Raw genomic sequence first — 22,607 nt, forward strand, 5'->3', positions numbered from 1 at the left:
CCAGAGACAGGGGCATGGTCTTCTGCCTCTCATCCACGAAGCCAGCATTTACTGAGCACCTATTGTGCGCTGGACCCACCCTCAGATGCTGGGGTTCTACAGTGAGCGGGACAGTTGTGTTGCTCTCTCATGGAGCTTCCACACGGGGTGGGGGGAAGCCTGACAAGGAAACAGGCGGCCAGGACCAGAATGATAAACACCGATGGGGGCGCCTGGGTTGGCAGAGGTCCTCAACCTCCACAGGAGGTCAGGCAGCCTTCCCGAGGAAGTGAGACCTGAAAATGAACAGAAGGTAGCCAGGTGAGGAGTAGGGCCAAGTGTCCCAGGCAGAGGGAACAGCATGTGCAAAGGCTCAGAGGCCAGGGAAGTGCATGTGAGTACCAGATCCCATCTGGCTGGAGCCCAGAGTGTCAGAGAAGATAAAGGGGGCATCACCCCCAATCCAGAAGAGTTTCCAGACTCTTCCTGATTCCTGCAGTCTTTCTACCAGCCTTTCCAAAAACATCTGGAAAGCACAGTCTGACTTAAAGCGAGCACAGAGAACATGAAACATGAAAAACTGTCAGTCCTGTTTCCTGCCAAACACAGGCCTGTAGGAAGAAGCATACACTTGGTGGCGGTTGTCCCTTTCTGTCACCAGCCACGTGAGCTTAACTCTTGTCTCTCCTTGGTTCTCCCTGGGGAGGTCACTTCCTAGGCACCCCCCCCAACTTCTCCCACCGTTCTCTCCCCCGTTCCAGGGCTCAGGAGGATCCACGCCCTGACCACACAGGCAGCCTACGAGTTACACGTGGACCTGGAGGACTTTGACAATGGCACAGCGTACGCCCACTATGGGAGCTTTGGCGTGGGCTTGCTCTCCGTGGACCCCGAGGAAGATGGGTACCCGCTCACTGTGGCCGGCTACTCGGGCACTGCAGGTGGGGCTCCAGGCTACAGCGGGGATGGGGAAGGGCAAGGGTAGCCTAGCAGTCTCCCCAGCTGGGAGGACAAAGGCGGTCTTTCCCGGCCAGGATCAAGGCTTCTCACTGCCACCTCCCAGTCCCCACTGGTCCTCACACCAGCTACATGAAGCTTGCAGGGCCTCACCTGCAAAATCACCCATTTTGCAGATGAACAAAGTGAGCCCAGAGCCAGGAATCAGGACAGCTGGAGTCGGGGCTCTGCTGAGCCTCTAGACCCCCTCTGGGCTGTGTCTCTCCTCTCAGGCCAAGGCAAGAAAGCAAGGAAAGGGAGTGTGTGACAAAGCTAGGAGGACGGAGAGGCTGCCTAGACGCAGGGACAGCCTCAGGGACCACCAAGGCGGCACCGTGCGTGCCTGTGAGCTGCGTGGACACCGAGCGTGGCGGTGGGGCAGGTGTGCACACACATGTGTGCACCAGTGTGCATATGGAGGGGCGCGCATGTCTGCATGTGTGCACGCGCACATCCTGGACGCACGTCCAGGGGACTGCATTGTGTACGGGAAGCTGTGATGCATGCACGCCCCTGTGCCCCCGTGAGTACACACCTGTGTGTGCACCTGCGCAGGGGACTCCCTCCTGAAGCACAGCGGCATGAGGTTCACCACCAAGGACCGAGACAGTGACCACTCGGAGAACAACTGCGCTGCCTTCTACCGCGGCGCCTGGTGGTACCGCAACTGCCACACATCCAACCTTAACGGGCAGTACCTGCGCGGCGCGCACGCCTCCTACGCCGACGGCGTCGAGTGGTCCTCCTGGACCGGCTGGCAGTACTCACTCAAGTTCTCCGAGATGAAGATCCGGCCGGTCCGTGAGGACCGCTAGACGGGCGCGCTGTCCGCCCCCGCCCACCGCCCGCCCCCGCCCACCACCGTCTCCGCCCCCGCCCGTCCCCTCGCCATCCCCACGCCCACCCCGAACTCGGCTCCTGCTCAGACGCCCGCCCGCCTGCCCGAATATGACTGACCCGCTCTCGCGATGGAGTGGGCCAGGCCAACCCCGACACTAAGCACCCCCTGAACAAGTGAGGCCACACATCACCTTCACACTGTCCCCATCCCCAATTTGCCCCGGCTGCTGCGGGCCGGGCAAGTTTGACCACCCCAAATTCTGCCTGCCCAGACTTTGGCTCCTGGGCTGTTTGCCTTCCCTGGGCCAGGAATCTGCCACGTGCTCCTGGCAGCCCTTCCACTTTGCCAGCCCAGACACCTGGAGTGATGGGCACACAGAGGAGGGGCAGATGGCATCCCTGGAGCCCTTTTAGCAGACAGAGGGAAGGGTCAGATCTTTCTGGGTCAGGTCTGAGGCCAGCCTCCCTGGCCCTCCGGACCCCTCCTCGTTCCTCTGGTGCCTGGAGGTCCGCCCTCTCTCCCAAGGACTGGGGAGTGGCTGGTGCTAAGGGCTGCCTGTGCCCATGGGCTGGGTGGCCACATCCCGCCATGCCCCTCGGCCAGGCTGGGGTGCAGCTGCCTTCGGGAACTCGCTCCCCAAGGTGACCGAGATCAGTCCCCTGGAGCCCTTCCCCACCCCCGAGCCAACCCGCTGTCTCTGCAGGCCTGGGACGTCCCCAGTCCCCTTGGCTGTTGTGCCCACCCGCCTCCTGTCTCCCCGGGGCAGCTGGAGCCCCGCCCCACCCCGTTCCCCTGCCTGTGGAAGGCAGGGGCGGGGCCTGCACCGCTGGGCTGGGCTGGGCTGGGCTGTGGCCGGGCTTGTACCACCCCACCTCCGATTTCCAGGCAGGGACTCTGGGACCCTAGGACCTCCTAGGAGCAGGCCTGGAGGGTGAAGGCTGGACCCAGATGGGTTAGGTGGCTGTTACCGGGTCAGCCCAGACACTGCTGTCTCAGTGGGGAGGTCGTCCCCTGCTGGTGACTGGGGGTGTTGCCACCTGGAGTTGGGGGCAGGGAGGGCCTCACCGGGCAAGTGGGGGAGCCTGAGGTACCCGCCAGGCACTCAGAGACATTTCTCACTGAATCCTCTCAACGCCCGATGTACTGTTACTGCTCCCCCCAACAAGAAGCACAGGTTCCCAAGGCCAGTGGCCTGGACGAGCAGGGCTGCTTTTCCACGTTGCCGTCTGAAGGGACCCGAGGGGGCCAGGAGGTCAGCCTGGAGAGCCACGCAGAGGGTGGGCAGCCCAGCGACCCCTCCTCAGGCAGGGGGGAAGCCCTCCTCGGGCTTCCGATACAGGACACCTGAAGGCAGCCAAGTGGGGGAGTGCGGGGTTCAGCTCTCCCTTCCCCTCCCACCAAGCTTTGTGCTTCAATAATAATAATTCAGAGTCAGCCAGGGGCAGCAGGAAAGGCCCCGAGCGCCACTGGCTGGCCACGTGACCTGGCCGGTCCCCTCTGGCCCCACCTGGCTGTCGGCGTTTTGCAAGGTTTGCTGGACGAGACCCCATCCCTGCCCTCCTGGCCCTCAGCTGGCATCAGAGACGGCCAAGGAACAGGTGATGACAGCTCAGTGTCACCAGGGCGGTGGCAGGAGCACACAGGCGCGGGCAGGTAGGGGCAATGTGGCAGAGGTGTGTGTACGAAGACCCCAGAGATCCCCTGCTGGCTCCTTTCCCATCCTCTAGAAGCCAAGAGAAGCAGCCCACCTGGGCCGCTGGGCCCCCAGCCACGAAGCAGAGGCTGCATGGGCCCTGCGTTCTCATCCCGGGAGCCCCTTTCCCCCCCTCCCTCCCGCTCCAGGCTGGGGCGTGCCGCTGCTGCCAGCCTCACAGTGCCAGCCACTGTTTAGAAAGTGCCAAGCGCTTTCTGATCTGTCATCAAACACACTCCTGGTGAGCGTGATGTTAATGGATTCACAGATGTGTGTGTACATCAGGAAGCTCAGGGGCGTTCGTGCCAGGGCTTGGCCGAGGAACAGACGTGCCACCGCTTGGGCCTGGCGGGAGGCTGGGCGAGGGTCTTTCAGGAGCGTCTGGCCGACCTGCAGACACTGGTTCCTTCCCGCCGGAGAGCACCAGCCCCGGTCCCAGCCCAGGCCTGGCACCACTGGGGACACGGCTGGACTAGATGCTGGCTTAATGGGCACAAAGCCCGTCGTGGTGAGGACAGTAAGGCCAGCGCACCCCCTTTCCTAAAGGGCATCCTTCACAGGCTGGTGGGGCACAAACAGTCCCTGGGCCAGGAGGCTGAGGTGAGCGAGGCAGGCCTGGGCCCTGGCCTGGAGGAGGTCACAGTGTGATTTCAGCGCAAATGGCCATCACTGGAGATGGGAGTGACCACAGAAGGAAGGGGGCCCTGGGAAAGCCGGGGGGAGCGGCAGCTCTGCTGAGACCGAGTGATGACAGATGGGTGCAAAGGTCACCCAGGACCCATGGTCACTGCACCCGAACCCTGACCCACAATGCCTGAGTTGATGGCTTGATGGTGGGGTACCTGTGGCCCAGTTGTACCACGTGACCTGGCTGACCACCCCCCCCCCTTCCTTCCTTCTCCCATGAGGAGAGAGCCAAGCAGGGGAGGGGTGCTCTCTACACTGGGATCCTCAGGCAGTGCATTTATCCCCCCAAAGCTTCTGAAAGTTCCTTTCCACAAGCACAGGTAGGTTCTGTGGGATCAGCCAATGGCCGCATTCCTTGCCCCGCAAACTTTGGATACATCTCTGGGGCGCCACCCAGTTGGCCACCTCTGCTCCCCGAGTCCAGAGGAGGGACGGACGCTGGGTTTCCATCCTGATGGCCTCAGCAAAGTCAGCAGGAGATGAGGACAGAGCTGTGGGCAGGTCTCAAATTGCATGTTCCCCCTGCAGCCGCATGTAAATAGGTTGTATAATGTTTGCCTTGGGGCAGAAGCAATATCCATATCCCAGGGCCCACCTCTTCCTGGGCCCCCCACGGCCACCCACCTCCATCCACTCAGGCCTCTGGCCTGGAAGGTGGCAGCCCCGTCACCCAGGATTCGGAGGATTCGTGGGGTTCATCAACAGGAACTGCCAGCTGCCTTTGCTACAGCAGAAGGGGAGGGCGGAGGTGGGGGGACGGGAGCAGGGCTCGGACCCGTGGGGTTTAAGGAGACACACGCCCACCGGAGGACACATTAGAGGATGTACAGACAAGGACATGAGGCTTTGGTCTGAGTGCTGGGGCCTCCCCAGGGCCTGTCCCTTCATCCGCTAGCAGGGAGATGACCGTCCCCAAACCCTGAGTGGCCACGCAGCTGGCAGGACTCGGCAAACCCGGAGGGCTGAAGTTGGACCTCGGCGGGACTGGGGGGCAGGGGGTGGGGAACCGGCCTCTGACCTGCTGTGCCCTCAGGCTGCCTGACTCCACACAAGACCTGCGGTGGGAAGAGGGGCGGGGCTAGGAGGGAGCTAGAGGCCAGCGCAGCTTGCGATGGACAGAGCAGGCTCGGCAGCTAGTGCGGCCTGTGTGCACTCATCGTGTGTGTGGTCCTGTCTCCAATAAAGTCTCGTGGTGACCGACTTGGGCCTCTGCCCCCCACCCCGCTTAGCGCCCCACAGGGTGGATCAGACACCCCAGCGTTCCAAGACGCCTCCTGCACCATTTCCCCAGACTCCCCAGAGCCGTTATTTCTGCATGGGAAACAGTGTCCCCCAGACAGCTTAGTGCCCCCCCAAGAGCTGCCCGAGACCCTTGGGCAGAGCCCGCTCCACACCTGGCCAGCAGCCCCGGGGGTCGGCGTGGGTGGAGGGGAGGCCGCTTCCCATCACGGTCCCCAGGGTCACAGTCGGTCCCTGTGGGTCTCTCTTGTGGCCGGGGCTGGAGTCCTGAGGAGTCAAGACTCTTTATTAAGAAAGTCCCTGATGGCTGTTTATTCATAAAACCAATCTGAAGCTTAAGGACAAAGCAATCTCCTGAGTTTATGTGATGAAATCCAATATTTATCGAGCGCCTGTGTTGGAGACGTGGTGCAGGGCCAGGGGAAGTGAATGTGCCCCACGTCCTGCCTCGGGCCGACCTAAGAGGGCACCCGTGGCTGGAGCATCTGCACTGCCCGCCTGCGCAGACAGACGTCTCTGCCGTGCGGCCCGAGGTCTCCCAGACCATCCTCAGCACTAACTACTCCCCTCCAGAAAGTGTTCTCACCAACAGGCGTGCCCTCCTGCCCACTGATGGCTTGTATCAGGCCCCCAGGGACGCCTGGGGGTGACACCCCTGAGCCAGGCCATGGGAAGTCACTGAGGTGATTGTGGCCACCCAACTCCCCAGGGGTCACCCCCCACCCCAGGTAGGTCCCTCTCCTGCCACCACCAAGCCAAGCTGCTCTGGCCCGGTTCACGGAATCTTTCCCAGATCCAGTGAAGTGCGCTTGCAAACCATCTTTTGGGCCAGGAGTTCTGGAGATCACCTGGCAGCCCCTGGAGTTGGGAAGCTTGGCACCAAATCTGGCATCAGACTTGGCTCCAGGTGCCCCTACTTGAGGCCTGGGGCCAAGGAGTCATACTCGCCCCCAGTCTTGCCCCCCCCAGTCTTGGCAACCCATGCCCAACACATGGGACCTTCTATGGCCACTTCCCAGAGCCCCAGGCCCCCGTCCTGAAGGGAGCCAGGCCAGTGGTGGTTTTCACAGCAGAATTTTCTTGGGGCCCAATGTGTCAACAGCCAAGTGGAGCTTTCCTCCTGGGGGTGTGTGTGGCCCTCGGGGCTCGACCTCACCTCTGCCCTCCCCACTCTCCACAGCCGTCCCTGAGGAATTCCGCAGAGCGCAGCTTGGGAACCAAGACCTCTCATTTTACACCTGAGGGAACTGAGGCACAGAGAGGGCAAGCGTCTGGCCCAAGGCCTCACAGCGAGTTGGTGACCCACTGCAGGCTGCACTCCATCGTTAACCAGCACCCGGTGTCTCAACAAACCAACACTAACCAGGGAGATAAAATGATACCGCACCTCCCATCTCACGTGCACACATGCGCACATGTGCGCACACGTGCATGCACGCGCATGCCAGCCCCTCAGAGGCAGCCCTGGCTCTGCAACTGCTCCGGTTGGCCCATGGGTGCACCCTCTGCCCTCACCTGCTCTCAAAGTCCTCACCCTTGCCAAGGGAGGCCAGAGTGCACCCCACCCCATCCCAAGGGGTCCAAAGGCAGCCCACGCTCTCTGCCCGTTCCTGACCTCATTCCTGCCGCAGACGGGGCCGGAGAGGGGAGCACAGGACAGGGCTCTGACTTGGGAGCCTCGGTCTCCACACCCTCTCACCATGAGGGCGTAAAGACTCCGGCCCCTCCCTTAGGGCACTGGGGGCGGGGAAGGGTCTCCGAGGCCGTCTATTCCCGTGGGGGGTGATTTCCCACCCCTCAGTCCCTCCACTGCCTCAACCCCACAGGCAAAGGTGACAGGCCAGCTGGATGGGGGCCCTGGAGACGGAATGCTCTGTGCTCAGTCCCCGGCCTGGCCCGCGCAGCTCCCTCCAGACAGCTGCAGGGTGGCCGCGGCCTCACCGAGCACCTGCTCACTCTCAGAGGAGGGAAGATCTAGGCCCGGCGAGAAGCAGAGGCTGGGGCAGCGCTGGGCCTTCTCGGTGTCTGCTGCTGGTCTCCCAGCAGCGGTGGGACAGGAGGAGGGGATGGGCAGGGGAGGAGCACTCCTGGGTCTGTGGGCGGCTGGACCAGTCAGCAGGGCACCCATGGGCAGCGCTTCCCCGTCTTGGGTGCCGGCCCTGCCCCTTGGCTGGTGGCTGGAGAACACTCCGCAGAGCGCTCTGCCCAGCCGGGACCCGCACCCTGGCTTAGCCGCACAGCCCCCTGTGCCCGGAGCAGACTCCAGGGACGCTCTGCGATCACACAGGTGCAGGGGGAGGGATGCAGCAGACTTTGCTGTGAACAGTCGGGGGTGCGCGCCCTGAGGCGTGAGTGAGCAGGATGCCCAGCCGTGGCCACGCCTGGACCAGCGTGGATCCCACAGGGACTCGGCGCGCACAGCACAGCCCCCTCCAGCCCCAAAGCCCACTGTGGGGGTGCGGTGCAGGTGACAACTCGTGATGCGCCCCATCCTGGCCCGTAAGCTCACCTGGGGAGATGACAAACGCTGGTGTCCTCCGTGACCAGGACCTTCACCAGCCCTTGACGAACCCCACACTGGGTTAACAGCCTCATCTCCATGACTCACATCAGAGAGGCAGATGAGTTTTGAAAACACTCGCTGGTCCGTCTGTCCTTTCCCAAGTGGGCCGCAGGCACCGAGCCAGGCCCTGGGGCTATGGTGATGGGAAGACTGAGCTTCCCTCCTAAGGCGCAAACCTACCGTGGTTCGGGGGCCATGGGCTTGAGAGAGGGGCTCGCCAAACCCCCTCTGCGCCCTCTCCCACTGCCCAGCTCAGGCTCTTGGCACCGGATGCCCCTCATAAGGCTCCAGAGAGGATGAGCTATGGCACCGAACACAACTGCACACCGAACCAGAGTGAAAGGCCAGGGCTGGCTTCACAGCCATCTGACCTCCTGAGCCCACGGCGGCGGTGGTGCTGGCTGGGCGGCGGGTGCGTGAGCAGTGAGCGCAAGGCGGACCCCACAAAGGCAGACCCCTGTTAGGATTCTGCAGGGTGGGCTCGGACGCCTCTTCCAAGGGTACTCAAGGGCCACGCCTGTGACTCATAGTTAAGGATGCTGCCTGCACTCCTCCGAACAAGGCGGGCCTCTGGGCAAAGGGCAGCCCCGTCTGGCCCTCTCGTCAGACCACATCCTGTTTGTGTTGGGTCTTCTATCAGTGTGGTCCACACTGCGCCCTCCTTCACCACCAGGTCCCCAGTGGAATCCCAGGGTCAGGAATGTGCAACAATCAGAGCGCGCCACAAAAGTGCACCCAGGGGGCCTATATAAAGCAGGGAGAACCCGGGAGCCACACCTCCAGGGCAGGGAACCCAGAGCAGCTCTGCCCAGCCCGGCCCAGGGTCCAGCTGCCCTCCTGGGAGCAGGCCTACAGCGTGGTGAGTACAGCCGCTCCATCCCCTGCAGAAGCCCCACTCAGGCCCTCCTGCAGGTCAGGAGCTGGGCATGGGCAGTAGGAACCACGGGGACCCACCGGGCTGGGAAGGCCCAGAGAGGTGGAGACCAGCACCTCATCTTGCAGCCCAGAGCAGCACAGAGATTGGCCACAGGTGCCCTCCAGGGCTCGGCCCCTGGTCTTCCATCTGCGCTGGGGCCCAATTTTCGGTGTTGAGTGTCCCAAGATTCTACTAGGTTCTTGAAGAGGTCCGTGGTCCCCCCAAACGGGAGAAGTGTCACTTCCTTCTGTGCATCAAGATGCCCCCGTTCTTGAGACCCAGAGGCCATTCCCAGGTGGATTCATCCACCAGATGGAATCCCACCCGGTCCAAAAGCTGTCTGCATTGCTTTCTATGGGGAGGAAACACCGTGTGAAAAGCCCCCACTCCATCCAGGCTCCGCAGAAGAGGCTTCTCTGAAGCAGGTGAGAGGTCGCTCCAGCCTCAGGGGATGAGGGAAGCTTAAGAGGACTGGATTTGGGAAGAGGAGGGCTGCTTCTATGAATTTTTTTTTTTTTAAGCTTTCTGGCTGAGTACACTTTGAAATGTCTTCAAGGGAGCCATTTCTGGAAAGAGCTCTGGTGGGGGTGGGGGGGTCTGCGCTATCCTCTCCAGAACCCACTCTCGTTATTCTAGCCTCGGTTCTACTCCTCAGAGGACCGGCCAGCATAGACTCACCGTGGTCGTTACCAAAAAGGCTTCCTTTGCAAGGGAACGAGCAGTTATTGCCAAGGGAGGGGCATTTGGGGAAGCTCTATTTCTGTTTCAAATCCCGCATGGACCGCCATCCTTGGGGTAGAGCGGCAATTCCTGCATCAGGCCCAATTAGACCTGGGCTAGCATCCCAGCTCTGTCACTTACAGGACTGTCACCTGTTTTGAGACTGCTCCCTCCTCTGTAGATGGAGATAAGGGATGCCCTCCTGTAGGAGGGACGGTATCAGGCACGGGCGGAAAGCACTGCCCGCAGGCCTGGTACGCCAACAAGCGCCCTGGCCGTTAGGATCAGGAATCCCAGAGCCCCCGCTTTCTAGCTGTGTGGCCTGGGCACAGTCTCTTAGCCTTTCTGACAGTGCTCTTGCCTGAAAAAAATGGGAATAACCGTGCTTAAAATAAGGTTTATCGTGAAGATAAAGTGCAACCGTGCACGTGGAGGTTTCGCTCACAGCCTGGCACACAGGTGGTGCTCAGCAGGGACCGGCGGCCACTCCTCTCCAGGGGGACGTCCGAGTTAGGCCTGCTTTCAGGAGTAACTCGTTTCCACGTCAGGGAGACATTAGCAGAGCGTCCCGGCTAAACAGCTTAACCAGACCCATTCATTATCAAGTTGAAAACTAAGAGGGATTGATGCTATTAATTTTCTAGCCCACGGCTCTGAGATGATATGGCCCAAGAATCAGTAATTATAATACAGGAAGAATGAGCCCAGATTTGCCCGGCTCTCCCGGGGCTGTCTGTAAGCCATCCCAGCAGCAGTGGTGTTAAGAGTGTTCAGGTGCCAAGGCCGTCAAAGACTGCAGGAGAGGCAGAACCAGCCTAATTGGCGCGCTAGGCTCCTGAGCCTGCTAAGACAACAAAGGCCTGGTCCCCCGACAGGGTGACACTTCCTCTCGCTGCCTGCGAGCTGGGCTCAGCCGAGCCACCAGCTTACGCCTTTGATGGCTGCCTGGGGCCCTGGGAAGTGTGCTGTGGCCCAGAAGTGCAGCATGTAACCCTCCTCTCTCTCCCCTGGACCAGATGACGAGCGCTTACTCGCTGCCCTACCTCCTCTTCCTGCCGCTGGGTGCCTGCTTTCCTGTGCTGGACACAGAAGAGCCCGTGGGCGCCGTGGGCGGCATCGGAGGCGAAATGAGCTGGGCCGACCCGGCGGAGGGGACGCCACTTCCCCTGGGGCTCCCCTGGGTGGCCGAGAGCGCCACAGCCACACGCCCTGCTCGTCATGGCCAAGGAGCCACCGACGTTGGGTAGAGCGTGTGCCGGCTTCGCGCTGAGGCTTGCGAGGCAGCAGGACGATGGCAGTGAGGCCACCGGCTTCCTTCTGGGTGACGGCGAGAAAGCTGGTGGCCTGTTAGGGACCCTGGCAGAGGAGCTCAACGGCTACAGCAGGGAGAAAGGCGGCTTCAGCTTCCGCTTCGGCCGGGGCTGAAGGGGCCAGAGCACCCCAGAAAGGGCTCCTCCGTGCCCCGCCGCCCCGCCGTTTCCATTCCCATCTTCTCCTTGAGCCTCAAAGACCAAGACGCTGAGAAGGTGTGGGCATTAGTGTAATGAATTATAACAGGCATTATAATAGCAGTGGGCTTGGTTAGGTGGGTGCTTACTTTTGATTTCCAACTTTGCTGAAGCAAAATTCTGGATGGTGTCAAAAGGGAGGTGACCAAAAGCAAGTCCCAGTTAAGAAGAGAACACTGCTGGCGTAGCTCCCTGGCGGACTGTTGTGTCTCAGCTCCCTCCGCTGCGGGGCTGGCTCTGAGCAGTCCCCTGGCAGGGGTGGCACGGAGCCGAGGATGCCTGAGGATGCCGTTGGGCCGTGAATACGAATAGGCAGAGCTGGCCGTGCTGGCCCCGAGTTGAAGGTTGGTGGACTAAGCGATTACAGTGGGATCATCAAAGTTTTGACCGCCTCCATCGGGACGTCAGTGGTTGACATCCAAAGTGCAGCTGTGAGCAAGCACGTTCCGCTGGGCACAGAGTATGGTTCTGAAAGTTGACAATGGAAAAAAGAAATCTTGTTCTCCATTCCATTAACACAACATCCCCCTGGCAAGAAAACCTCATCCCGCTGGTGTTGAGATGCCATTCGGAACCACCTGCCCATCCCCTTCTGACAACTCTTCTCGGTGGTGCAGCATTTACCAAAAGCCAAGAGTCCCGTGGGAGATGAATGAGGAAGGAATACATTTTTGCTGTAGCGAGGTTGCATTTCCAATGTTCAGACTATGAATGTGTTGTATCTTTTGAAATAAAAGTTGTAACAACTGCAAAACTGTAATGGAAAGCCCGCCTGACTCTTGGCTTACAGGTCCTCCGTGCCCCAGGAACTTCGCTTTCCTGAGCTGCAAGTGCCTTAACTTTGGGGAGATGGCAATCGTGTTGCATGTACCCACACACTGCTCCCAGCATCCCCTTAGTTGGCAGTTGGTAAAATACCCATGGCCAAAAGTATAGGGAAACACACACAGAGTGCATTTTCCTCTCCCACTAGATTGCCCTCTCCCTGGTTTTCTCTAAGCAGGGAGCATTCTGAAAACAATTTCTCTACCCTGAGGGAAGCCGGCGCTGGGCCCGGAGTGGCAGCAGCCCGGGCGTGAGGCAGAGCACCTCTTTCAAACGCTGCTTTGGTGTGTCCTGCATCCCATCCCGAGTCAGATCCAGCAGTCTGATGCTGTTCACTCCTAGGCTGGCTTCAACTGCTGAGATGAGAACCTGTATTGATGTTCCCATGGCAACATCTCCCCTCCTCCTTTTGAGCTATTGCTTGCCCCTGGTTCACAACTGAGTAATTTTCCATCGAGCTGTCACAATTAATTGGTAGATTTTTATGAGCCTTTTAGAACCACACCAGGCAGGGCCCAGCTTGGCACCTTGGAGCATTTCACAGTGTTTTCCATTCTATTAGAGACTTTTTTCCCCTGTAGCAGCTCTCAGTCCTCGACAGCCTGAAAGCCGCTTCACTAAGGGGTGACGGATCTGAGCCACACAAGAGGCGGGCTGACTGGGGAGCAGAAATGGGCTGGAGAGATGGGACAGGAACACAACAGGAGTCAGAACATCACCTTATGCTGAGGCGAGCCGCCTTCTCCTGGGACTCCTCCCTGCTCCGCCGCCCCCCCCCCCCCCCCGCCACTCCACCTCTGCCATGGACAACCTGATTTATGGGGACGCGTGATGAGGCTCGCTCGTCACCCTTTTGGTGCAGGTTCCCGCAGTGTGGGCTGGAAAACACCACTTCCAGGCTCCCTTACTGCTAAGCTCTCACATGTAACTGAGGTTCTGCCCATCGTCTGCACTTAACTTCCAGCGCACAGCCTCGATCTAATTTCCAGGGTGACTTGAATTAGGAAGGGCCGCCGATGCCTTGGTAAACGGGCCCTGGGGCTCAGGGCCGCTGTGACAGGGGCCAGACGGTGACACTGAGTCTGGGAGGCACATCATACTCTTTGTCCTCTGCCACTGTCGAGGAAGGGATGATCCAGGATGCCTCCTGCCAACGTGACAGACAGGGGTGGGTCTTTGCCTGTTGGTGAAAGAGGCAAACACTCAGCCCTCAAGCCACGGAAGGCAGATCTCAAGAAAACGAGCCCCAGTGTGTCCATGAAGGACACAGCCCTGGTGCTGAGACTGTACAATACAGGGTGGCCGGATGAAGGAAGTGTACGGTCCCAGCTCAGGCTCTCAGCCAAACGTGTGCTCGTTTCCACTCTGTTAAGGGCGGTGCGGGGGCAGCAACCTGGATCACCCCATCCCTTAGCTCGTTTATACACACAAAGAAGCCAGAGAACGTGCTCACGGAAGTCCAGGTGTAACAGAACAGACCAGAGGCCGAGGGCAGAGGGACGCCCTGTGGCAAGGTCCGTGGCAAGGTCCGTGGCTGACGTTCTCTCGCCAACTTCTACTCTTAGGACAAAAGGAGCCGCCCCTGTGGTCACTAATCGTGAGAACTCGGAGGTCACCAAGGTGGAGACACTCCTGCATGTGTTTACAGCCACTCTGGGTATACACTGGCTGTTTTTTAATTTAGTAGGATTAGATTAACCTTGATGGAGAAATCTGAGGTAAAGCGGGGAGGGGGAGAGCCTTCAAAGCAGAGGATATCCTGTCTTTAGGCTTTCATCATTGAACAAAAGTCAACAACAAAGCTGTTCTTTCCAGTTGCTTGTATATTTGAGCTCAATAACCCTGGAAGTCAGAGCAATCAAACTGTTGAGGGCATTGATCTGTTAGATCCACTCCCACTACATTTGGCTAAATTTCCTCTTTACCGCCCCCAGCCCTCTCCACCCTACTGTCTCTGTCAAGGTTTGGGGGCCTCTCGCGCCACCCCACACCCTCGCTTGGTGGGGAAGTTTACTCCCCAGGTTAGTGAAGGTGAGGCTCTTCGGAAAACACTTATTTTGGAAGCGGGGAGATGGAGCTCCCCTGGGCCGCCAGGTCCGCTCCACCTGGCGTGGCAGTGCTCTCTCCTCCAGCCCAGGCACCCGAGAGCTGTTTGCATTCGCCCATCTTATACATTCAAGACACAAAAAAGGCCTCATCTTGGTGTGTGGATCTCAAGGTATTTAGCTATTAAAACGGCCGGCGAATATTTGTCTATGTTTTCTTGTATGCTTGAAATGTTAATAAAAATGTCTAAGAAAAAAAGAGATTCGCGTGGCCAGCAAGCCATCAGGGCACTGCTGTAGTAAACAAGAGGCCACCTCGCCCTAACTTGGCGCTGGTGCCCAAGATGCCGCACGACACACTCCACTGGAGACCCCGACCCAGGCAAGGGGCTTTCACCCTCCAGGCAGGGAGCTGGGGTCCCGCCCAAGATGGTGGGCGACCAGGAAGGAGGGCAGACACGGGCAGGGGATACTGTGGTTGGGCAGTCTCATCCCACCTGATGTCTTCTGTACCAAGATGACATTTAGAAATCGATCCCCCAGAGCACTCAGTTGGGGAACCCTGCCTATAAAATATCCCCGACACCCAAAAAGCTGGGCTATTAGCTGTAATTCTGAATTCTTCTCTTCCATGATGAAGGGAGGAGCCTGGCCCTGGAGCCCAGGTCTCCGCTAGTCATGCTGTGGCCATCTGGACCATCAACAAATTCGTCTGGCACAGCAGATGTTAAGCTGGCACGTGCTGTGTGACCTCGGGCAAGCTGCTTCAACATCTCTGAGGCCAGCTTTCTCACCCATTAAATGAAGACAGCGACAGAACCTCCCTCATTTAAAAAAAAAAAAAAAAAAGGGGGGGGGGTTCCGCGTAGTAATGCAGAGCGCGTCTATAATAGCTAAAAGCACTCACGTGTGAGCTGTAATTCTAAGAAAACTTTCATCGCGATATAACGCACATCCAGAACGTGCCCCAATTCTAAGTGTAGTCTGATGAGTTTTCACCGAGTGACCCACCCATTAGCCAGCACCACCCAGACTAAGCAAGAGGACATCACCTGTCCCCAGAGCCTGGCGGCTGGCTGCCCGGCATGACACACCGTGAAGTGGAGGGAGTTTGTCCCACCCCACTGCTCCGCGACATTCCACGGAGTGAACACCCCGCACGTACCTATCCTCCCTGCTCTTCACGACCTTGGGTTGTTTTCCGTTTGGGGTTCTTCAGTGTTTGGGCGTTTTTCTTGTTATGTATATATATTTTTTAACATCTTTATTGGAGTATAATCGCTTTACAATGGTGTGTTAGTTTCTGCTTTTTAACAAAGTGAATCAGCTGTACGTATACATATGTCCCCGTTTCTCCTCCCTCTTGAGCCTCCCTCCCACCCTCCCCATCCCACCCCTCTAGGTGGTCACAGAGCACCGAGCTGATCTCCCTGTGCTATGCGGCTGCTTCCCACCAGCCGTCCGTTTTACATTCGGTAGTCAGAAAGAGCAAAAAGTGTTTTGTTTTTAAAACTTTGACACCCGAGGCTTGTATTCTGCGGTAGTACCATCAACAGCGGCTGCCCACCTTCGGGGGGCTTGGCCCTCGGGTACTCACTCCTTGGTTCTGGACCTTGAGGGCGGGACTCAGAATCCTCTGAACACCGTTGTGTGCGCACACGGGTACGTCTTCCTGGGGCTAAATCCGCAGTCCTCGTTTGGTCCTCAAGGGTTTCTCTGACCTAAAAAAAGGTTAAGGACCACTGTCCTAGAATGGCTAGACCCAAGTAAGTTTCTTGGGCTCGGGTGACATTCATGGAAGATTCTCACTTTGGGGAAGAGTCTTCTAAGACCCTTATTTCACACCGGAACAGGCGCCAAGGTGGCTAGCGTGTATACGAGGCTGCGTCCCGGCCTCACCACGTGTGAGCTATGGCTGGGCAAGTAAACTCCAGTCATAGAGCGTGGGGAAAACGGGACAGCGCACCCTAAGAGGCTGCTGTGAGGATTCCGTGAAGGGTCCACGTCAGTGTGGCTGTCAACATAATCGCTCTATGCCCTCTTTCAGATTGTGAGCTGTCGCTCAAGGGAAGAGCGAGCCCTGGACTCAGGAGGTCTGGTGTCAAGTGATGGTTCAGCCACTAACAGACTCTGCGGCCTGGGCCTGGGTCCTGCGTCTGTGAGACGAGGGAAGATATGGGTCCCGGGGGCCGTCTGCAGCTCCGGCTTGAGCGCACCGCCTGATGTGCAGCACAGCCCGCTGCCGAGGTCTCCGAGAGGAAGAGGCTTCACGGAACCGTGCTCTTCAACGGGCTTTGGTGGACAGGATCTGTATCCTCTGACAAGGCTGCTGGCTTAATAAGTCCCGTTATCAGAGGGTGCTACTCACTCCCCCCCACTTCCGCTTCCCAAGCTGCCAGCTGGCGTTAAATGGAGACCAAGACGAGGACTCGTCAGCACCCTCCTCGACAGTCCCCTTGGGAGAGGTCACAGCCCGGCCGGGGCCAGCACACCCTTTTCTTCCTCATCCACACAAAGAAATAAGATGCCCGGTGCGTGGAACACAAGCGAGGGGGTGCTTTGGGGGCTGATGACAGTGGCTGAAAGTGAGCTCAAATGTAAAGAGAAAAAATGCACTTGGGGAGGCATTAACCCTTTCAGGCCAGAGAGAAATCCGGGACGTGACCTCCTTCCCCCATTTCAACGACACCGTGACGGCCTGACAGGTGGCACAGCCCACTCTCAGTGCCGCCGCCAAGAGCCAGGCTGCTGGCAGGTAGGTGTCAAGGGCACAGGAAGGGGCTGAGATGAGGACAGGACGGCCGACGCGGGATCGTTCTGTTCTGTTAAGACCCAACACGGAGACCCGGGCCCCTTCAGGAAAGCCTGACTCCTTCCCTGCCCACACGCACGCCACGGCTCTGAACAACAGGGAGGAACTGCAGACCAAAGCAACCTGCCCACGTGCTAGTGTTGTAAACATTTATTTAAAAAATACTACGGAGGAGAGACGTGGATTCAAAAAACAGAGTCACATACAGAAACAAAATGTATTGGACTGGAAAAAAAAAAAAAAAAAAAAAAGACACCATAGGCATTCCGGAAGGGAGGACGGTGGAAAACTATTTACACATCATTTATAAAAGAGCAAGTCTATAAAAAGAGTGTAATACCAAAGTATAAATGCAAAATATAGTGGCACATCATGTGAGCAAGAAGAGACCAGTACCTCGCAGAAACAGGCAGTGGAGGGAACCTGGGTGGGCTGTCTTGCTTTGTCTGCAAGGCCACTGGCGGTGTTCTGGCACCTCCCTCGGTCTGTGTAGCACAGCAGTCTGAGGGGCAAAGAGGTGACGTGCTGTGGAAACAGCGTAAAACGACTCAGAGGACACCACCTCTACCAGAGAAATAAAATACAAATTTAGGCGGTGGGCGTAAAAATCGGGCCCGTGCAGGTCACGGGCCCTAGGAGGCCTGGGGAGCGGAAGGTGGTTTCCTCCTGGTTTCTCCAGGGGGCGCTCCTGAGCGCGGCAAGGCCCAGACAGGTGCCCGTCGGCCTGCTCTTCAGCAGCCGCTCTAGGTCAAGGTCAAGGACACTGGGCTCCTGCCCTACGAGCCTGGTCCTGGACAGCCAGGGGGAGATTACGCTGCTCTCTGGGACCCTTTCTGGGGGTTCATTTGTTTGTGATTTTCTTCATCCCCGATGAGCCCAACCGAAACATTAGGTTAAGTGTTGCTCGTGGTAATTAAATAAGACATGTGCCCGTCAGGGTGCAGCCAACGCTGGCTGGGCTTTGGTGCTCCAGTCCCTTTCCTCCTCTGCGTGCACCGGCGCCCAATGGCAGCTCCTTATGTATCGGAGGCAGCTGTGCTGAGGGCCGAGTTCTGAAAGGCTTCAAGAACTCCAGAAAGCTGAACACTGGCTTGTCACCAGGGAAAGAGGCCCCCAAACAACCACCTTCCTTATGTATCGGAGGCAGCTGTGCTGAGGGCCGAGTTCTGAAAGGCTTCAAGAACTCCAGAAAGCTGAACACTGGCTTGTCACCCGGGAAAGAGCCCTGCAAGCATCTACTTTGCCTTAGAGGAGGACAACAGAGCGGAAAGAGGTCAATCGGAAAAAGCGAGACCAAGCGCCTCTTCAGGGCACCTGGAAATTCGGAGGGAAGGTAACCCTGCGCTCACCGCAGACCGGCCCAGCCCTGGGCTATCTCGGCAGCAGCTGCTCACCCACCGCCACCCCTCCCGCCTCTGGAGCCCCCGTACGCTGACCAGCGACCCTGCTACCCTTAAGACTCAAGCTTTCTATCCAGGATTAGCAGTGCATGTCACAAGAGAGCCGGGAACTGGGCTCTAAGGACACGGAGAGAGCGGGTGACAAGGAGCCTCTCCCACATCACGGGCCTCCTCGGCTTCCCCACCTGTCCCGGGACCCGGAGGCTGGTTGGTTTTAGCACCCTGTTTTACCCCCCAAATCAAGAGCTGTCCTTCACGTGAGGAAATGGTGAGGGCACCAGCCCGCGGCAGCAGTGGAGGGGAGGGTGGCCAGCTGGCAGCACTTCCCAAGATGCAGTTCTGGAAACGTGTCTTCGGCACAGGAGGCACGAGGAAGATGAGTGCACAACCTCTCTGCGCAGGGTGAGCGGAGGTGACCGTTCCCAAGGCCTTGGTGACACAGCTCCCATGCAGGGTACTCGTTCTTGGGGTGAAATGGAGGTGAAGGCATAGCCAGGGGAGGTCCTCCAGAAAGACAGATGAAAAGGAAGTGCTCATCCGCCTTCCCACCTGCCTCCAAGAGCTCAGTTTTGAAGCACGATGTGGGAAAGAGGCTGCCGTGCAGTCCACAGAGCAGGAACTCCACAGAGCAGGAACTCCACAGATAGAACTCGGACAGATGGCTCAGGGAGCCCGGGCTGAGGAGAAGGCAAGTGCAGGAGAACAGCGGGGCCATGACATAGGTAGTAGGGCTGCACTCCACGGCGGCCTCAGCCCTGCCCGGCGCAGAGCTCCTGGGCCAAGGTCCCAGCTCGCTGGTCCTGTCTCAGCCACCGTCACGGGCACGGGGGAGCCCTCACGCGCTGCAGGCTCCCGACGCCCGGCTTCTGCTACCTCTGTACGATGTCACTGATCTCTTTCACGGAGCTGAGGAGTTTGCTGAAGTCCTGGGTGGCCGCCGGGCCACTCCCTGCTGTCGCCGGGCAGATCTGAAGCTCCCGAAGATTATTCTCCAGTTTGTTGATGGCCTCGCGGAAGGCGAATTTGTTCCTCATTTGCTGGATGGAGTCCACGTAGCTCACACAGAAGGTGTAGAGGTTTTTGCCGGCTTCCAGCACGGCGCTGTGGCTGGCCATCTGCTCAGAGTTCTTGGAGATGGCCAGGCACAGGGCCTCGGTGCCGTCCAGGACCATGCCCTTGGTGATGGCACCACTGGCAATCCGCTCCGGAGGCTGGCGGGTTTTCCGAAGAGACACGCGGGTCGATATGAGAGGGATGAAGGCGGTGGAGGACGGCTGGTCCCCTGCCAGGGCAGAGGATGCTGACGGCAGCGCGGAGGGAGCAGGGGCTGGGCTGGTCGGGGTCCCCGCTGGCTTGGCGGACGACTGGGGCTTTGGCATGGACGGGAGCGCGGGCTTTTTGACGCCCTCTCCCAGCTGGCCGGGTTTGGCAGCGTCACTGTTCACGGCATCCACAACCAGAGCCATGGGTTTTGCTTTCCCACTGGCACCCGTCTCCCCGGCTGCTTCCTGGCTCGGGCTCTGGGAGGCCTTCCCGGCTTTCCCCACGGAGGCTGGAGGAGGGGGCGGCGGGGCGGGTTTGAGCTTGGACAGTCTCCCCTTGTCTCTCCCTGGGGACTCGGAGGAGGGCTTGTGCCTCCTCACTCTGGACTCCTCGGCAGGGGCCTTGCTGGCCCCTCCAGAAGCACCTGGCCCTGCCCTGCCGGTGGGGGGCACCGGCTCAGCAGGCGTCCCCAAGGCACTGGACTTCCCAGCCTCGTCCTTGTGGGGGAGGCCGGAGGAAGGCGCGACCACAACCTGCCTACGGAGGAGTTTTGGGGTCAGGCTGGGAGGGCTGGAGCCCGGGCTGGACTCGGCCGTGTCTTTGAGGACCTCGTCGGCTGCCTCCTCGGCCTTCTTTGCCAGCCTGGGTGGGGGAGTGCCTGTGCCTCTGCTCACCTGGTCAGACCTGCTCTCACTTGCCCGCTTCCGAGGCAGAGCTGGCTTCTCACTCTTGTGCCCTCCAAACGTGGACGAGTCAAACTGTCTTCCCGTGGACTGCAGATCCCGAGGCAGCGTGACCGACCGCCACTCGGCGTCCTTGGCCCCGTGGGGCACGCAGGAGGCGGAACAGGACCGCAGGAAGCGCTTGCTGGAGCTGCCGCCGCTCTCCCCCTCGCTGGCTGCCAGGCGGCTGCTGGTCAGCGTGCTGGACTTTTTCCACAGGTGGGGAGACCGGAAGCCTGTCCCCCCTGACTCCCGGAAGGCTCCATTGGGGACGCCAGCCCCGCTGCTGGGCTTCAGGGACTTGGCTGGCTCGGCTGTGTCCGCGGGCGCGGGCGCCCCGTTGCTCATGTCTCGGCCTTCCTCCTCCGGGGCCCCCTTGCGCTCCGGCTGGCCGTCCATCTCCCGGAAGGAGCTGCTGCGCTTGGGAGGGGTCGGGGCTGTTTTCTTTTTCTTCTTGATCAAGGCACTGAACAAGTTGGTCTTCTTGTCCTTGGGGAGAAGGCGCTCGTCTTCATTTAGGCCGCCATCCTGAGGACCTCGTTCTTTTCGAGGGAGCAATGGAGACACGGCAGGCTCGTGGTCCAGAGGATCTGAAACACATGGGGAAGAGCTTAATGACTCCAGGCCGAAGGCGACTGAGTGAGCGGGGAGCCTGCCTGGATCGGCCGGCCTGTTCCTACAGAGCAGCCACGGGTCTGGGCACTGGGCTCTGATAGGCCTGCGTGCGGTCCCGCTGCCAGCCACCTGGGCGAGTTAGTTCTCTCTGCTCATCCCCGGCTTTCTCATCTATAACACGGAGGACATTAAACCTATTCACAGCGCTGCTGTGAGGAGGTAATGCGATAACGAACGTGGAGCAATCACGGCTCTTGGCACGCAATTTCTCAGTAACTGTTGTCACTGTTGTTGGTATTATGATTAGGAAAAGCTTAGGTCTCTCCCCTTGAAGACAGCACAGCAAAAAGCGGGGACACCCCCAGCCCCCTCATCTCTTTGCCGGTTTCCTTTAAAGTAGCAGAGGCCCCTCAACACCACTATCTGGAGAGTAAAACGCACGACAAGGCCAAGCCCAGGGTCAGAACCTGTGCCTCTCAGACCAGTCAGCCACCTGAGGCTCCCACGAGGACGCTCAGGGGGGAAGGGGCCACATACCACACGGTGCAGCGACAGTGGGCCATTATGCTTGGGACACAAGATGGGTGACCTTTTAAAAGTTTTAAATGGGCATTCTTTAAATAACAGCTCCTAAGAAATCTTTCTGCTGTTGTCAAGCTCCCCGCGAGTGAATGACAGAACTCTCCCTCCGAGAGGGCGGCTCGAGCACGGTTGCCGTCAGCGCCCTGTAACTCAACGCTGAGGTAGTGGCGGCGGGGGGGGGGGGGGCGTGTGGGGGGTCGGCACACACAGGGCTTCTGAATCAGGGGAAGCCAAGGACCTCCCCAAACCTTCATCCAGCGGGAGAAGGTGAAGAAAGTGAAATTCTAATGAATTATGCACATTGCAGGGCTGACAGCTAACTGACACTCCTGGCTCACCATGAGATTACGTATCAAAATACCCCTCAGATGAATACTGATGGGCAGAAATGAACACGATTGCTTATCAGTGGGCTTTTAATAAGCTGCAAGTTTTCATAGCAGCCTCTCCTCCCCATACCGTTCCACGACCTGAAATCAGTACCACTAACAGAAGGACGTAGGGGCCAGATTTTGGATAGTCTACATGCTATCAAAGCGGGGTGAGCTAGACGGTCCGAGGGCGCGCCAAGAAGGCACTCGAATTTAGGTTCATTTCTTATGTAAACCTTTCAAGTGTATATTTTTGCTGTATTTTATAGTATACATGTCTGTGCAGTAGTACATACACATACCTATGTATAAGACCTGCACACTCAACTTTTGTTTTTTTAACATCTTTATTGGGGTATAATTGCTTTACAATGGTGTGTTAGTTTCTGCTTTATAACAAAGTGAATCAGTTACACATATACATATGTCCCCATCTCTCTTCCCTCTTGTGTCTCCCTCCCTCCCACCCTCAACTTTTTAAAATTAATATGGGTACATGATGAGAAAAATTGGGAATCACGGGGTCTACAGATTCCAGCTTTGTCCCGCCCCTTCCCATTCACCCAGCGTGTGACCCAGCAGGGCATCACCCAGAGGCCGGGCCCGCCTCAGACACCTCCGTTCAGTTGGTCTGCTGTAGAACCGAGGCTTCTGTATTTTTTCTTTTTCTTTTTTTTTTTTGTTGGGGGAACTGCTAAATCAGAACCGTCTCGCTTAGAGTCAAGCCCGGCACAAGGAAGCACTGGATCAGTGTTTGCTAATGTTACCCCTGATAGCATCTTGAGAGCCCTTTTTTGCCAGTCCCACCGCCCTCGCTAGTCTAGGGAAGA

The 22,607-nt window shown here is 58.5% G+C and overlaps 3 protein-coding genes across 3 annotated transcripts in view; 2 read left to right on the forward strand and 1 right to left on the reverse strand.

Annotated features, from left to right (window-relative positions):
• FIBCD1 (fibrinogen C domain containing 1) overlaps positions 1 to 1,798 on the forward strand; it is a 31,244-nt gene extending 29,446 nt beyond the window's left edge. The window contains exons 6-7 of the mRNA XM_007453127.1: positions 741 to 920; positions 1,531 to 1,798. Coding sequence (XP_007453189.1) covers positions 741 to 920; positions 1,531 to 1,790 — 440 coding nt within the window. The 3' untranslated portion in view covers positions 1,791 to 1,798. The remainder of the gene's footprint in view (positions 1 to 740; positions 921 to 1,530) is intronic.
• Positions 1,799 to 10,650: 8,852 nt separating this feature from the next.
• On the forward strand, positions 10,651 to 11,059 carry QRFP (pyroglutamylated RFamide peptide). The gene is given in 2 exon segments (XM_007472156.1): positions 10,651 to 10,794; positions 10,796 to 11,059. Coding segments are annotated over 2 exon segments (408 nt in total).
• An 8,034-nt stretch (positions 11,060 to 19,093) lies between these two features.
• ABL1 (ABL proto-oncogene 1, non-receptor tyrosine kinase) overlaps positions 19,094 to 22,607 on the reverse strand; it is a 43,082-nt gene continuing 39,568 nt past the window's right edge. The window contains exon 9 of the mRNA XM_007453139.1: positions 19,094 to 20,799. Within this exon, the coding sequence (XP_007453201.1) occupies positions 19,094 to 20,799 (1,706 nt within the window). The remainder of the gene's footprint in view (positions 20,800 to 22,607) is intronic.

This window comes from Lipotes vexillifer, unplaced genomic scaffold (assembly GCF_000442215.2).
Source record: "Lipotes vexillifer unplaced genomic scaffold, Lipotes_vexillifer_v1.1 scaffold149, whole genome shotgun sequence".
Taxonomy (NCBI): Eukaryota; Metazoa; Chordata; class Mammalia; order Artiodactyla; family Lipotidae; genus Lipotes; species Lipotes vexillifer.